Raw genomic sequence first — 15862 nt, forward strand, 5'->3', positions numbered from 1 at the left:
AGCATGCATGCATACTACATATATACTGACTGATGTGCAGTGGTTATCTTGCTGGAGGACACTAATTGTTTTGAATTACAGTGTACACTAGCTGGTTTTTGTGAATACCATTTTTACTTGAAGGAACAAAGAGTTGTTTATTTGGCAGGTACTTTCTCTAAAGCAAGGAAACCAATTTATAATATTTGTTGTCATTGATAGAGCATTTAAAGTAAAATTTAGGACCAGAATTTTAGAAAATTTGTATCTCTTACATCTGTTACTTTGAGCCTTACAGCTTCTCAAAGTTAAAGACTTGGGGGGGAGGGGTTGAGGTTAAAGAATGTGATCTTTAATGATGCTGTATACTGGAATGTGTCAACATTTGAAAGATCTGCATAAACCAGCAAACCAGGATTTTCCACTTTGCAAATGAATGCTTTTAGGAACACATGCATGCATGAAAGTCTATTTAGAACGCTAGATAGACAGTTAGCTTTTAGCGTTATGGAGAACAAAAAGTTCATGGATGTATTTTAAATTCTGCATTGTACCTAATCTTTAGGCAATGACAGTTTGTTGAGTTTTGGTGTCTTATCAAAAAAGAATATACACAACTATGTGAGAAAACTTTACTCTTCCTTTTCCCAACTGCTAGATCTGTGTAAAGCCTGATTTTCTTTATATACTTCAACCAAGGCAATATATCACAACAGATTAAGTACACAGTAGATGAGAGTCTATCTTCTACTTAGTCTGCCATTAAAGAGACTTACCAAAATATAAAACAATCCTTCTGTCCTTTTTTCTTTTTGAGACAGGATCTCGCTATACAGTCTAAACTGGCCTTGACTTCACAATCCTCATGCCTCAGTCTCCTGAGTGGGCTTTCAGGCTTGTGCCACTACGCCTGCCTCAGTGCTTTTCTTCTTAATAACCTTTTTTGAAAAATGAAGTTATTTTTCACAAAAAAGTTACTTATGTGAATACATTTTGTTTTTTTAAAATGAAATAATACATATTTAAACTTCTCAGTTTTTATTTCTTTTGTATAAGTAGATATAAAATACAATTATATATGTAATTTAGATATGTACTGTGACATTGCAGATGAGACTATTCTTTTTCAATTGAGAATATTGTGTTATAACACTACATTGATTGGAGGAGTATAACTTTGTCATAAACTTTCTGAAAGGACATTTGGGAAAGAATTCCAAAATTCTTGAATGTTTGGATATCTGTTGATTGGACAATTCCATTTTTAGAAATATTTACTCATGATATAATTAAAGAAATGCTCCTTGTTGTATGTTCTGCAGTGCACATTGTGGCATGATTTATAGAGAAATAATGCAGAAACTACTTAAATAGCTAAGTGTAGGAGGTTGGTTAAATTAATTCTGAATAATGGAATTATCCATTAAAGTTATGTATAATGAATTACTTACAGCTACTTAGAGACTGATACTTTAGATGATGTTGACACAAATTGTTCACAGTGTTTTTTTCCTCCTTTTTTGGTGGTTCCTAGGTTTGAACTCGGCCTCACACTTGCTTTGTAGGCGCTCTCCCACTTGAGCTACCCCAACAACCCTTCTTTATGCTCAGTATTTTTTTTTTTTTTTTTTGAGATAGGGTTTCATAAACTATTTGCCTGGGCTGGCCTTTAATTGCCATCCTCCTGATCTTTGCCTCATTGATTGATATTAAGACCAATTTTCTAAACCCTGTCACTTTTAGTGTAATAGGATTTCCATGATTTTTAATATTGTTGTTAGTGAATTATAATTTGAAATTAACTATAATCTGTTTGTTGCAGCTTGTATATGAATTTTTCATACGATTTTTGGAAAGCCAAGAATTCCAACCCAGCATTGCCAAAAAATATATAGATCAGAAATTTGTATTACAGGTAAGCAAAATCTTGTGGTTGTGTGTAAGTATATAGTTGTTAACACTTTGTCTCATTTTCTCTTGGATGTTTGCTAAAGAAACCAAAAGTTCTCGATGACATTTATGCCACCTTATAAACAAGTATATATAAATAAGTAAGTTTTTGTTATTGCCATTAAAAGTAATAAGTACCTCTTTAATTTACTTGGTGGAAATTAATTACATTTTAAATAGCCAAGAATGCTAATGCCTAGATCTATGCAGTTTTCTTTCTTAAAGTTTTATTGCAAAGGAATTTTATTTATATAACTCTGGTTTTTGTGAATCTTTCTGTAGCTAAAAACAACTTACATTTGCTTAAGGATTCTTAAACAACTGTTGAGTAGATCTGTTAAAGCTGATAGGCAAACTCACACTGCAGGGCACAGTAACCTTTAATCCAAGTGAGAGTACTAGTGAGCTTTCCCTGATGGGAAGTAGCTTAGTTTAACGCTTCACAATTTCCCTGCAGGGATTAACACTAACTCGGCCTTTTCACACTTCCCAGGGAATGTGCTTTTCCTGATTTACCATTTCGCATCATGTAACCATAGACTACATCTTCTTTTTTTACTTGGGACTTGGTGTACTATCATGGCACTGAATTTTTAGGTAACAGTTCCTTGTTCCTGTTGTGGATATTTATCTATAAAAATGGGCAGTGGAGCCACAGTGAACCTCTTTTCTGATTGACATAAGAAGCGCCCCATGTAGAAAAGAATAAATACCTACCTCTTGGTGAGCCATTAGAGAAGCAGAGCTTCAAATTCAAAACAGTGATTTAGCAGAGAATTGATCTTCTGTGCCTTCCCAGGGTGATGGCTAGTAACCTCCATGATGATCTCATTTCCTTTCCTAATTAGGTTGAGCCATAGCTGATATTGTGACTGTTTTTGCTATACTCAAAGTATAGCAGTCTCATGGGGTTCAATCCAATAGAGTACCAGTGGCAGGCTCGCTGCAGAGCTGAGGGACACAGAGGCTTCTGTATACCCTAGGCATAGTGGCTGAGTGGAATTACACCCAAAGGTCAAATGAAGCTCAGAGTTGGAAAGGAGCTGTGGTGCCTTGCCTGAGGGCAGGAGACTCCTTAGCACCTCTTCCCCTGCAGGGACTTGGGCAGGGCATTCAAGCTACGCATTACATCACATTGGTACAGAATTGGTGAATCTTGGCTCACACTTCAACATGGAAGGCTTTGGATCTGTCTGGCCCTACCAGCTGTCAGATTCTTTTATTTTCCGTTGACTGAGTCTTCAGTTCTATCTACGATCTTTCATTTGTCAGATTTTGAAGCCTTCAACATGTTGTGTCTTTTGTTTTCAGGTATGATGTGTGTATCTGAACACATTTCCTAAAGTTTGGTCAGGCCAGTGCAGCTCAGAGTTAGATGGCCCTTCTCTTACCTGGACTCTAGATTTCGTGAGAGCTTGTTTGGAGGTTCTAGCAGGAGAAGTATTGCTACTTGGTATACCCTTGACCAGAGACTAGTCGTCCTCTGTCAGGGATGGTTATCCTCTTCAACTGAGCATGCACTTTGGAGAGGGACGCAAATGGAGTGGTGAGGAAGGAAGGGGACATAAACCTAGATGAATTAAATCAGCCATGGTGATCAGTGGGGTGACAGATGTTGCAGCCAGATTGCCCTCATATCCTGGACTCTAGATTTCTTAAAGGGAAAGTCTTATTAGCATTGTTGACGTTGGACAACTTTGCCAATTTATGTCTTAACTGATCTCTAGTCAACTTTTATACATGTGGCCGTCAAGCCGTGTTTTCCCTTGTACTTGCTTGCTTTTTTTTTTTTTAAATCTAAGTGTAGAACTTGACATGTCTTTTCTGTGGAGTATCATTTCTCCCCAATCTTTGGAGTGCTTTCTTGTACTTTATTCTATCATCTACCTTATTCGCTGTTTTATCTTTATGACATTTATAACTTTCTTAAATATAGAACTGTTGACCTCATCTAAGTCACTGATTGCAATTGTTTAACTAGACAAGACTGAAAGAAGCTTGGGTCATGCCTTTAGAAATTCCCTTACTTTAGCATAGATTCATTAATCAGTAAGTTTTGAATTCTATCCTTGAACAAATTAGAAATTTACTTTAGCATGTTATCATCTTTCTTGTAGTTCTTAACTTTGTAAGTTTGTAAGGAATGCATACAGACTTTGATGGATGCTGCGGTAGCTAGGACTTCATGTTTACAGTGTTCCCTGATCTACAAGCTGTGTAACTTCATTGTGAAGAGGAATGTCATGCTAGGCCTGCTGACACACACTTGTAGTCCCAGCTCCCAGGGCACTGATGCAGGAGAATCACAGGTTTGAGGCCAGCCTGGACTATGTAGCAAGACCCTGTCTAAAAAACAAAGCAAAAAAAAGAATGTAGTTCATCTGCCATATGACATACATTAGTGAACTTCTAGGGCTATTGCTATTTGGTTCTGCCCTAAGTGCTTACAAGCTAGAGGATTGTTGTCCGTCTTTGAGTTTTGCGAGAGATAAGAAATACAGTATGAATAGTGAAGCCCATCTGTGAACTTATCATTTGCGGCCTCTTCATCATTTTCCCAACCTTTGCCTTTACCTTCCCTCTGCTTCTCTTTCTTTATCCTTCATCTGCTGAAGAGTTACCTGGGATCCCATTGGCTTCCAAGAGTGACACCTCATACTCTACCTAGTATGAGCTCCCTTCCTGGATGATTTGGTCCTTGCTTGGCCCCTTCTGGGAATGTGTAGGCCCTTGGAGCTCGAGGAGTTACTGGTGATACCCTCACCTCACTCTGCCATCCTCTACTATGCCTCAACTGTCCCTGAGATAGCTGGTCCTTCCCACTTCTGCACCCAGTATTCAGATCTTTTTACACTTTCACTTTCCCAAACCCCTTCTGTTTCCTGTACCCTGCAGACTCCCTTAGTGCCACTTGGTCCCTGTGTGTACCTAAGCCTGATTCTCTGATGACATGGAAACCTTCATATTTTTCTTTTCAGTATATCAAAATGACATTTACCTTGTTTTTCTTTAAGCAGATTTCTCATTTACTGTAGATTCTCAATGATCTCAAAAAGAGTTTTGGTTGTTTCAACTGAAAACTTACCTGTATAGTTAGACATAATTTATTCTAGCCATGAGATTTAAATTTATCTTCTATGGGAGCTGGATATAATTCTTTACTTTCTTTTTTCCAACTTTCATTCCCTGTCAGGGAATATAAAAGCAAAATAATAATTGAGCTAGTTGGCCACGTTGTAGTGGAAAGTTATGAAGACTTGGGTTTGAATCCTGACTTCCCTATGTACTGTAAGTATATTTTAGTTTCCGAGAATATAAGCTTTGGGAGAAAAGAAGCTGCATACAAATTCTGGCTCTTTGGAGTTCATGAAATAAATTTTTGAGAAAGACAACTAACAATAGAGCACTTTAGTTATTAGATTAAAAAAAAAAGTCAGTTTAGTCCTCAGCACTGCAAAAAAAAAATATATATATATATATAGGTACATTATACAGGTACATACACTGTTGGGCCAGGAGAATAGACCATAACAGAGGCTCAGGTAGAAAGGACTCTTCCAAGTGTGCTGTAAAACCCATAAAGAGATACGCCAATGAATAATAGGTAGGTAGGTACATAGACACATAGATTTCATTACATTGGTATAATTGTTCCAAAGATGAAATCTCTTAAATTTTGACCTAGCAATTCCATAAGATATCATCAGATATGTACACAAAGATAATTATACAAAGATTATATATCATTGCTAAATGATTATTATAAAATTAGAAACAATGAAGAAATTGGATGTTTATATACTGGAATAGTCATTAGTTGGTAAAAAGAATGTGAATAGTGAAGGAGCTACACATGATCTGCTTTTAAGTGAAGCATGCATGTCATAGAACCCTATAGTTTTTGAGCCTATATCTGTTACCTTAGGGAAAAGGTGTATTTGTATTTTTGTCTTAGTTCATCAGTGCTGGAATGTAGTAGTCTTCCCTTTCCATGCAAGATGTTTCGAGACCCCCAGTAGATGGCTGAAGGAAGAGTTAGTACCAAACTCCATTCACAGCACTGTAATACCGATAACCTAGTGACTAGTGGGTGGGTATCATACCCAGTGTGTTATGTTGGACAAGGGTTGGTTCACATTGAGGGAAGAGTAAAGTGGGCCATTGTAGGATTCTCTCATGCTTCTCAGTGTGGCATGCAGTTTAAAACTTATCTCTGGAATTTTCCATTTAAGATTTTGGGATCATTGTTGACTGTGGGTAACTAAAAGCAAAAATGCAGCTAGGTGGGGACTTTTCTACCCGAGATTGGGTAATTTATAAAAAACAAACTTATTTCTCATGACGCTGGAAGCTGGAAGTCCAAAGTCCAGGTGTTGGCATTTAGCGAGGGCCTTGTTGCTGCATCCTCACATACAGCTAAAGGCAGTCCCTTTTTGTAGTGGCTTGAATCCACTCAGGAGGGTGGGACCCTTGTGACTTAAACACCTCCAGAAAGACCCCACCTCCTAAAACTGTTGCATGGAAGATTACTTTCTCAAAACATGAATTTTGAGATGCACATTCAGACTATAGCAACATGCAGGAACAATTTTGGAAGGCAATTCACCCAGTTGTTGTTAATAATCTGGAAGGGTGTGATTATGCATTATGATCTTCACTTTACATTCCCCCTTCTTCCTCCCTTCCCCTATTTTACATTTAAAAATAAAGATCTTATGTGTCAAACCAACACAAATGATAAAGAAGTTTCCATTGCAAGTGCATTATCATTTTTCTTAGCATTTTTCATAAACTTCATCTGATTTTGTGCTTATCAGCCTACTAAGACTTATTTTTTTTTGTATGACAGCACCATTTTTTTATGCCCAGCTTGAAAGAAGCTCCTTGTGTTGGTCCCAGTACCTTTTTCAGTCCTCAAGCTGTTCTTCCCCTTCAGGAAGTAGCATGGATTGATGGTTAAGTGTAGAGTTTAAGTTTGAGTTTAGGCCTCTTTAGCTTTCAGTTCTGTAACTACTCTGTGTGCCAGTTTCCTCATCTGAAAAGTAGATGCAAAATATCCATAATATAATGGTAATTATTCTGGAAGGTTGTGAAGATATAATGAATGAATATTGTATAAGCACTTAGAACAGTTCCTGACACAGGATAAGAAGTCAGTAAATATATTGTTCTGCCGTGATCATTTTTATTAGGATCAATTCTTGCTTTGAGATCGTTTTTTCTGGCTGTATTTTCTTTAATGGCCCCAGTGTGCAAAGTCACATAATGTTAGTCTGTCATATAGTGCAGAACATCTTATGAATCATTTGAAATCTGACTTATTGGTACCCTTGGTACTTTTTGGACTTAACGTGGTTCTTTTCAGACTGTTGAGACTTCTTTTATGTTACCTGAGGTCTCCGGAATCTCTGAATTCTTATCAATTAAAATTTGCCGACCAGTTTCTTCCAACCAGTATTGGAAATGAATGTTTATTAGCACATTCAGATCTTTCCTGAGGGTGACAAAGTGGTACACAATCAAGTGGTCTGGGTGTGATCAAAGGGAATGCTGGAAACTGCGCCTTCTGTGGTCTACTCCCACTAGCCTCTAGACTAGGGAGCCAGTCATGCTGCTGATCTTCATGCTTTTGAAGAGAAGCTGGAAGCCCAGATTGTGAATGAGCCAGACAAAATAGCCTATTTGCTGGTTTTATTCAAGGGATTGGAAGGTTTTTTATTTGAAGGTTTTGTTTTTGTTTGTTTGTTTTTCGGTTTGTATTCAAGGATGGAATGACTGACCCACTTGAATTTCATTGTGATTTTTATTAAATCTAGATTTATATAACCTTTAGCATTTTTTTATGTACTCATCTAAGTCTTTACACAAGAAAGCTGTCAGACAGCTCATTGCATAGTGCACCCATGTCCATGCTAATGTTGATTTTAGACTTAGGTAACTTGGTAAACTGCCTTCTGCAGCTCCAAGTTGCAGACTTGCCTCAGCTTATGGAACAAGTGATCTCCTTAAAGATCACTTTCCTATGTAACGAGGGCTGAGAAAATGGTTTCTTTCTGATCCCTATGCTGCTGCTTCAAAAACAAATGAACTGCCAGATGTTGAATTGCTTCATTGGTGGATTATTGTGGCCAGAGTTCCACAGTTTACTTCTAAACATTGCTTTCAACCACCCTGCAAATCTGGAAAACAGTCAGTGGTTGCTAAGAGACATACAAGTCAAATATCCCCATAAACATATGTACTGCTGGAGACTGCTATTTAGTAATTTGTACTTCACATTTGCAGTTATATTTAACTGAAAGGTGCTGTAGTTATCATGCAAATTACGCAAATCATGTAGCCTGTCCTTAAAAGTGACCTTTTGTTATTTTGTTTTGAAAACTTAAGACAAATCAGACAAAGCACAAACCACTCTGTTAAAAATTTTAAATTCTAAACAGAAGTGAAGTCCATGAGGCCTTGAATCTCAGCTTCAGTACAAAGAGATAATTTCCAAATAAGTTCCTTGAATATGTCAAAATGTGTACATTTCTCTCTCAGCCTATAGCAAATAAAACTTGAGGGAACTGATTATTACTTGGAATTTTATCAGACAGCCATTACCAATAACAATAAATCACTACATCCTGTGTTGCCCAATATTTTTAAAAAATTTCTTTTATTCATATATGCATATAATGTTTGGGTCCTTTCTCCCCCTTTCCCCCCTCATCCCTCCCTTCCCCCTGGCCCCTCCCTTTCCACCCCTAACCCCTAGCTACCAGGCAGAAACTATTTTGCCCTCATCTCTAATTTTCTTGAAGAGAGAGTATAAGCAATAATAGGAAGGACCAAGGGTTTTTGCCAGTTGAGTTAAAGATAGCTATACAAGGAGATGACTCACATTGCTTTCCTGTACGTATGTTACATTCTAAATTAATTCTACTTGAACTAACCTTTTCTCTAGTTCCTGGTCCCCTTCTCCTATTGGCCTTTGTTGCTTTAAAGTTGCTGCATTAGTTCCTTTGTATTGAGGATATAAAATGCTATCTTATTTTTTTTTATGGGTTTCTTGCCTATCCTCATACCTCCTTTGTGTGCTTTCGCCTCATCATGTGATCAAAGTCCAATCCCCTTGTTGTGTTTGTCCTTGATCTAAAGTTCACATAAGAGGGAGAACATATGATTTTTGGTCTTTTGAGCCAGGCTAACCTCACTCAGAATGATGTTCTCCAGTTCTCTCCATTTACCAGCGAATGATAACATTTCATTCTTCTTCATGGCTGCATAAAATTCCATTGTGTATAGATACCACATTTTCTTGATCCATTTGTCAGTGGTGGGGCATCTTGGCTGTTTCCATAACTTGGCTATTGTGAATAGTGCTGCAGTAAACATGGGTGTGCAGGTGCCTCTGGAGTAACCTGTATCACATTCTTTTGGGTATATCCCCAAGAGTGGTATTGCTGGATCATATGGCAGATCTATGTTTAGATTTTTGAGAAGCCCCCAAGTTTTTTTCCAGAATGGTTGTACTAATTTGCATCTAATTTGCATTCCCACCAGCAGAGTATAAAGGTCCCCCCCACCCCCCGCCCCACACGGAATCCTCCCCAACACCTGTTGTTGGTGGTGTTGCTAATGATGGCTATTCTAACAGGGGTGAGGTGGAATCTTAGTGTGGTTTTAATTTGCATTTCCTTTATTGCTAGAGATGGTGAGCATTTTTTCATGTGTTTTCTGGCCATTTGAATTTCTTCTTTTGAGAAAGTTCTGTTTAGTTCACTTGCCCATTTCTTTATTGGTTCATTAGTTTTGGGAGAATTTAGTTTTTTAAGTTCCCTATATATTCTGGTTATCAGTCCTTTGTCTGATGTATAGCTGGCAAATATTTTCTCCCACTCTGTGGGTGTTCTCTTCAGTTTAGAGACCATTTCTTTTGATGAACAGAAGCTTTTTAGGTTTATGAGGTCCCATTTATCTATGCTATCTCTTAGTTGCTGTGCTGCTGGGGTATCGTTGAGAAAGTTCTTGCCTATAACTATTAATTCCAGAGTATTTCCTACTCTTTCCTGTACCAATTTTAGAGTTAATATTGGTATAGGGTGATATACATGGATCTAGTTTCAGTTTTTTGCAGACTGCTAACCAGTTTTCCCAGAAGTTTTTGTTGAAGAGGTTGTCTTTTCTGCATCGTATATTTTTAGCTCCTTTGTCAAAGACAAGTTGGTTATAGTTGTGTGGCTTCATATCTGGGTCCTCTATTCTGTTCCACTGGTCTTCATGTCTGTTTTTGTGCCAGTACCATGCTGTTTTTATTGTTATTGCTTTGTAATATAGTTTGAAGTCAGGTGTCGTTATACCTCCAGCATTGTTCTTTTGACTGAGTATTGCCTTGGCTCTATTCGTGACCTCTTGTGTTTCCATATAAATTTCACGGTAGATTTTTAAATCTCTTTAATGAATGTCATTGCAATTTTGATGGGAATTGCATTAAACATGTAGATTACTTTTGGGAGTATCGACATTTTTACTATGTTGATTCTACCAATCCATGAGCATGGGAGATCTCTCCACTTTCTATAGTCTTCCTCAATCTCTTTCTTCAGAAGTGTATAGTTTTCCTTGTAGAGGTCATTCACATCTTTTGTTAGGTTTACACCTAGGTATTTGATTTTTTTTGAGGCTATTGTAAATGGAATTGTTTTCATATATTCTTTCTCAGTTTGTTCATTATTAGTGTATAGAAATGCTAATGATTTTTCTATGTTGATTTTATATCCTGGTACCTTGCTGTAGCTATTGATGGTGTCTAGGAGCTTCTGAGTAGAGTTTTTTGGGTCTTTAAGTTACAGGATCATGTCGCCTGCAAACAGGGATATTTTGACAGTTTCTTTACCTATTTGTATTCCTTTTATTCCTTCTTCTTGCCTAATTGCTCTGGCTAGGAATTCCGGTACTGTGTTGAATAGGAGTGGAGATAGTGGGCATCCTTGTCTAGTTCTGATTTTAGAGGGAATGGTTTTAGTTTTTCTCCATTAAGTACAATACTGGCTGTAGATTTGTCTTATATAGCTTTTATAATGTTGAGGAACTTTCCTTCTATTTCTAGTTTTCTTACAGCTTTTATCATGAAATGGTATTGGATCTTATCAAAGGCTTTTTCTGCATCTATTGAGATGATCAAGTGATTTTTGTCTTTGCTTCTGTTAATGTGGTTTATTATGTTTATTGATTTTCGTATGTTGAACCACCCCTGCATCCCTGGGATGAAGTCTACTTGCTCGTTTTGAACGATCTTTTTGATGTGTTGTTGAATTCAGTTTGCCATTGTTTTGTTGAAGATTTTTGCATCAATGTTCATTAAGGAGATTGGCTTATAGTTCTCCTTTTTGGAGGTGTCTTTGCCTGGTTTTGGGATAGTGTAATACTTCGTAAAATGTGTTCGGCAGTTTTCCTTCCCTTTCTTTTTCATGGAACAGTTTAGGGAGGGTTGGTATCAGTTCTTTGATGGTCTGATAAAATTCAGCAGAGAATCTGTTTGGTCCTGGACTTTTCTTTTTGGGGAGACTCTTGATTGCTGCTTCAATTTCATTTTGTGTTATAGATCTATTCAGGTGATTAATATCCTCTTGGATCAGTTTTGGATGATCATGTGTATCTAGGAATCTGTCCATTTCTTTAAGATTTTTGAATTTATTTGAATATAGATTCTTGAAGTAGTCTGATGATTTCCTGGACTTCCATGGTGTTTGTTGTTATCTCCCCTTTTGCATTCCTGATTCTACTAATTTGGGTTTTTTCTCTCCTCATTTTAGTCAGGTTTGCCAGGAGTCTGTCAATCTTGTTTATTTTTTCAAAGAACCAACTTTTTGTTTCATTAATTCTTTGTATGGTTTTTTTGGTTTCTATTTCATTGATTTCAGCTCTTACTTTTATTATTTCTCTCCTTCTATTTGTTTTGGGATTTGCTTGTTCTTGTTTTTCTAGGAGTTTGAGATGTATCATTAGGTCATTGATTTGGGATCTTTCAGTCTTTTTAATATATGCACTCATGGCTATAAACTTTCCTCTCAGGACTGCCTTAGCTGTGTCCCATAGGTTCTGGTAGGTTGTGTTTTCATTTTCATTGACTTCCAGGAACCCTTTAATTTCCTCTTTTATTTCATCAATGACCCATTGTTCATTAAGCAGTTAGTTGTTCAGTTTCCAGCTGTTGGTATGTTTTTTGTCTTTATTTTTGTTGTTGAGTTCTAGTTTTAATGCATTGTGATTAGATAGAATGCTGTATAATTTCTGTTTTCTTATATTTGCTGAGGCTTGCTTTGTGCCCTAGGATATGATCAATTTCAGAGAAGGTTTCGTGGGGTGCTGAGAAGATTGTATATTGTGTAGAGGTTGGATGAAATGTTCTGTAGACATCAACTAGGTCCATTTGATCTATGGTATGTTTTAGATCTAGGATTTTTTTTATTGATTTTTTTGTTTGGATAACCCATCCATTGATGATAGTGGGGTGTTAAAGTTTCCCACTACTACTGTGTTGTAGTTAATATATGCTTTTAGGTCCTTCAGGGTATGTTTGATGAAATTGTGTGATTGACATTGGGTGCATATAGGTTGATAATTGTTACTTCCTTTTGGTCTGTTTCTCCTTTTATTAGTATGGAATGTTCTTCTTTATCTCTTTGATCAATGTAGGTTTGAAGTCTGCTTTGTTCGAGATAAGTATTGCTACTCCTGCCTGTTTTCAGGGGCCATTGGCTTGATACATCTTCTTCCCACCTTTCATCGTAAGCCTGTGCTTATTTCTGTCGATGCTTATTTCTGTAAGCAAAAATTGTCTTATCTTCCTTTTTAATCCAGTTTGTCAAATGGTGCCTTTTGATGGGGGAGTTAAGTTGTTAACATTAAGTGTTAGTATTGATAGGTATGTGGTGATTCCTGTCATTTAGTTGTCTTAGTTGTTTGAGGGTTGATTGTGTGTAGCTCAATTGATGTTACTGTCTACTTTCTTGCTTTTTCTTTTCCTGTAGTTTGGTACTGCCTGTCCTTTCATGGTTTTATTGGGTTTTACTTTCTGTGTCCAGAATCCCCTGAAGAATCTTTTGTAGTGGTGGCTTTGTGGTCATATATTATTTTAGTTTCTGCTTATTGTGGAAGACTTTTATTGCTCCATCTATTTTGAATGATAGTTTTGCTAGGTCGAGTATCCTAAGGTTGAAGTTATTTTCATTCAGTGCTCCGAAGACATCACCCCAAGCTCTTCTTGCTTTTAATGTTTCTGTTGAGAAGTCTGCTGTGATTTTGATGGGTTTACCTTTGTATGTTATTTGTTTTTTCTCTCTTACAGCCTTCAATATTCTTTCTCTAGTCTCTGTACTTGTTGTTCTAATGATAGTATGTCTTGGGGTACTTCTATTTTGATCAGGTCTGTCTGGTGTTCTGGAGGCTTCCTGTACCTGTATGGGCATAATTTTCTGTAGATTTGGGACATTTTCTGTTACTATTTTGTTGAATGTATTACACATTCCGTTTGCTTGCACCTCTTCTTCTTTAATGCCCATGATTCTCAGGTTTGATGGAGTCAGTAAGTTCTTACATTTTCTTTTCACAGGTCTTGAGTTATTTAACTAATAGTTCTTCGGTGTTTCCTTTAATTACAATTTCATCTTCAAGTTCTGAGATTCTGTCTTCTGCTTGTTCTAGTCTGCTTGATTGGCTTTCCATTTTGTTTTGCATTTCTGTTTCGGTCTTTTTTCTGAGGTTTTCCATATCCTGAGTCCCTTCCTCTTTAATATTGTCTATTTTTGTCCTGAGTTCATTTATCTCTTTATTAATCGCGTTCTTTGTTTCAACTTTGGTGTTTATACAGTGCTTCTATAGTTTCTTTTATTTGTTCTTGTGCTTTCTCAAATTCTCTGTTTTTGTTGTCTTGGAATTTCTTGAGCGTCTCCTGTACATTTTGGTTGCCCATATCCAGTATCATCTCTATAAAATTCACATTGATTACTTTGCAGGATTTCTTCTTTCAGGATGTTCTTGAGGGCTTCATTGGGTTCTTTGGCATAGTTTATCTTCGTTTTGTTGGGGAGTCTGGATCTGGGCATCTGTTTTCTTCATTTATCTCTGATTCCTGCACTAATTTATTATTGGGGGGAAAATGGTTTCCCTCTTTTTTCCAGTTCCCATCATTGCCCTTGCTACTGTTACTGTCCGTGTACTGTGTGTAATTCAGTATTGTCTCGCTTACAGTAGTAATGATGATAATATCTAGAATGGAAGGATGAGAGGAGAGGGAAAGCAAAGAATGTAAAGAAAAAGGGAAAAAAACAAAACAAAAAACAGAGCCGAAGAAATAAATAGGGAGAGATAGTGTACTAATCAACAGTGAGCTAAACAGGCATTAGAAAGACAGAGAGAGGATAAGAAAAATTTTTCCCAACTTCAAATGCAATAAAGTTTCAGTCTTAATAGATTTGGTGTTAGTCCTTCAGCATCTAGTCCTGGTGTTGGTGTCTGAGTAGTAGTTCTGGTGGTCTCCCAGTAGGGTAGGAGCTGGCATCTGGCAACGCAGGAGCCCTCCTGGTTTTTCTGTTTAACGTGGAGTGAGGATGCTATGTATGGGCTGGGTGTGTGGAGGTGTTGGAATTTTGCCTCTTCTTGGTGGTTTTTCCTGCCAGGTGTGTCCCTGGCATCTCTCCAGAGTTTACTTTAGGAAGCAAGCTTTCTGCTTCCTCCCTGTAGTCGCCATCTTGGAATCCCTTGCCCAACATTTAATGCATCCTTTCAAAAGGGTTTTGCTGCTCTAACTGCTACATTTAGAGCCAGGGCCTCATGCATACACACAACTTGTGCAGTTGTGCCAGCCCTCAGCAGAGAAGAGCCCTGTGCTTGGCGTAATGCTCTGCTGTTACTGTCTTGAAATTCTTAATACTTTCTCAACCCTCACCGCATGTTCGCTTTACATGGGGTTCCACGAATTTTGCATCTAGTCCCTGCCTGCCATCCCCTGATGTGCTATTATTTAGCAGAATAACTCTGTTTTGAAATGCTCACGAAATTGTTTGTCTTAAAATTTTGCAACATAAAGTTCCTTTGAATCAGATAGAGTGCTTAAAGGTGAAAAAAAAAAGCCCTTTTCTAGTTAAAATGCCTGAAATTAGGAGGAAAATGTGATGTGGCAGAGTTGTTCGTTTTTATGACTTCCATCTTTTAAATTTTTATGGTTAATTTCTCTAGGGGTCTTGAAGTCAGAATTTCTAGAAACTTACTATTACTACGTTTTGATCTCATATCCCCACTGTGCTTTCTCAGTTGCTATTGGACTCATTTTATACTGTGATTCTGTTGCTGTTGTTGGCTGTGTGTGTGTGTGTGTGTGTGTGTGTGTGTGTGTGTGTGTGTGTTGTTAAAGATTGAACCCAGGCCTCATGCATGCTAAGCAAGTGCTCTACTACTGAGCTAAATCCACAGCTCTATTGTTGGCTCTTTTTTCTTGGTTCTATGGTGTTTTCTCCATGTGCATTTTGTGGTCAAGGTGAAGGTATTAGGATAATACTCAGCTTTCAGTGGTAGAGTAGCTAATGTTGCAAACAAAGCCAGAAATGTGGGTTATAGTGTTCTGTGTCAGTTTGTATGGAAACATTTAGAATCTTTAAAATCTTACTTTATGTGGAGAAGGGCTGGACAATTGGGTTTTTTTTCCTTAAAGTTGTAATGCCTTTTAAAAGTGTTAATTTTCTGCTTGTTTGTGGCGCACATTAATAATCCTACCTATTTGGGAGGATCACTGTTCGAGGCCAGCCTAAACAAAAATGTGAGACTCCCACCTTAACAGAAAAAAGCTGTGCGTGGTGGTGCACACCTGTAAAAATACTCCTGTTTTAACCGTACCAGCTTGGGCAAAAAGCAAGACTCAGTGTCTAAAATAACCAGAGCAAAAAGGGCTGGG

The 15862-nt window shown here is 37.4% G+C and overlaps 1 protein-coding gene across 3 annotated transcripts in view; it reads left to right on the forward strand.

Moving 5' to 3' along the window:
- The window catches only part of Ppp2r5e (protein phosphatase 2 regulatory subunit B'epsilon), a 141223-nt gene that overhangs the window by 93813 nt on the left and 31548 nt on the right, over nt 1–15862 (forward strand). For all 3 annotated transcript variants that reach the window (XM_074067830.1, XM_074067828.1, XM_074067829.1), the window contains exon 5: nt 1802–1894. In XM_074067830.1, coding sequence (XP_073923931.1) covers nt 1802–1894 — 93 coding nt within the window. The remainder of the gene's footprint in view (nt 1–1801; nt 1895–15862) is intronic.

This window comes from Castor canadensis, chromosome 3 (assembly GCF_047511655.1).
Source record: "Castor canadensis chromosome 3, mCasCan1.hap1v2, whole genome shotgun sequence".
Classification (NCBI taxonomy): Eukaryota; Metazoa; Chordata; class Mammalia; order Rodentia; family Castoridae; genus Castor; species Castor canadensis.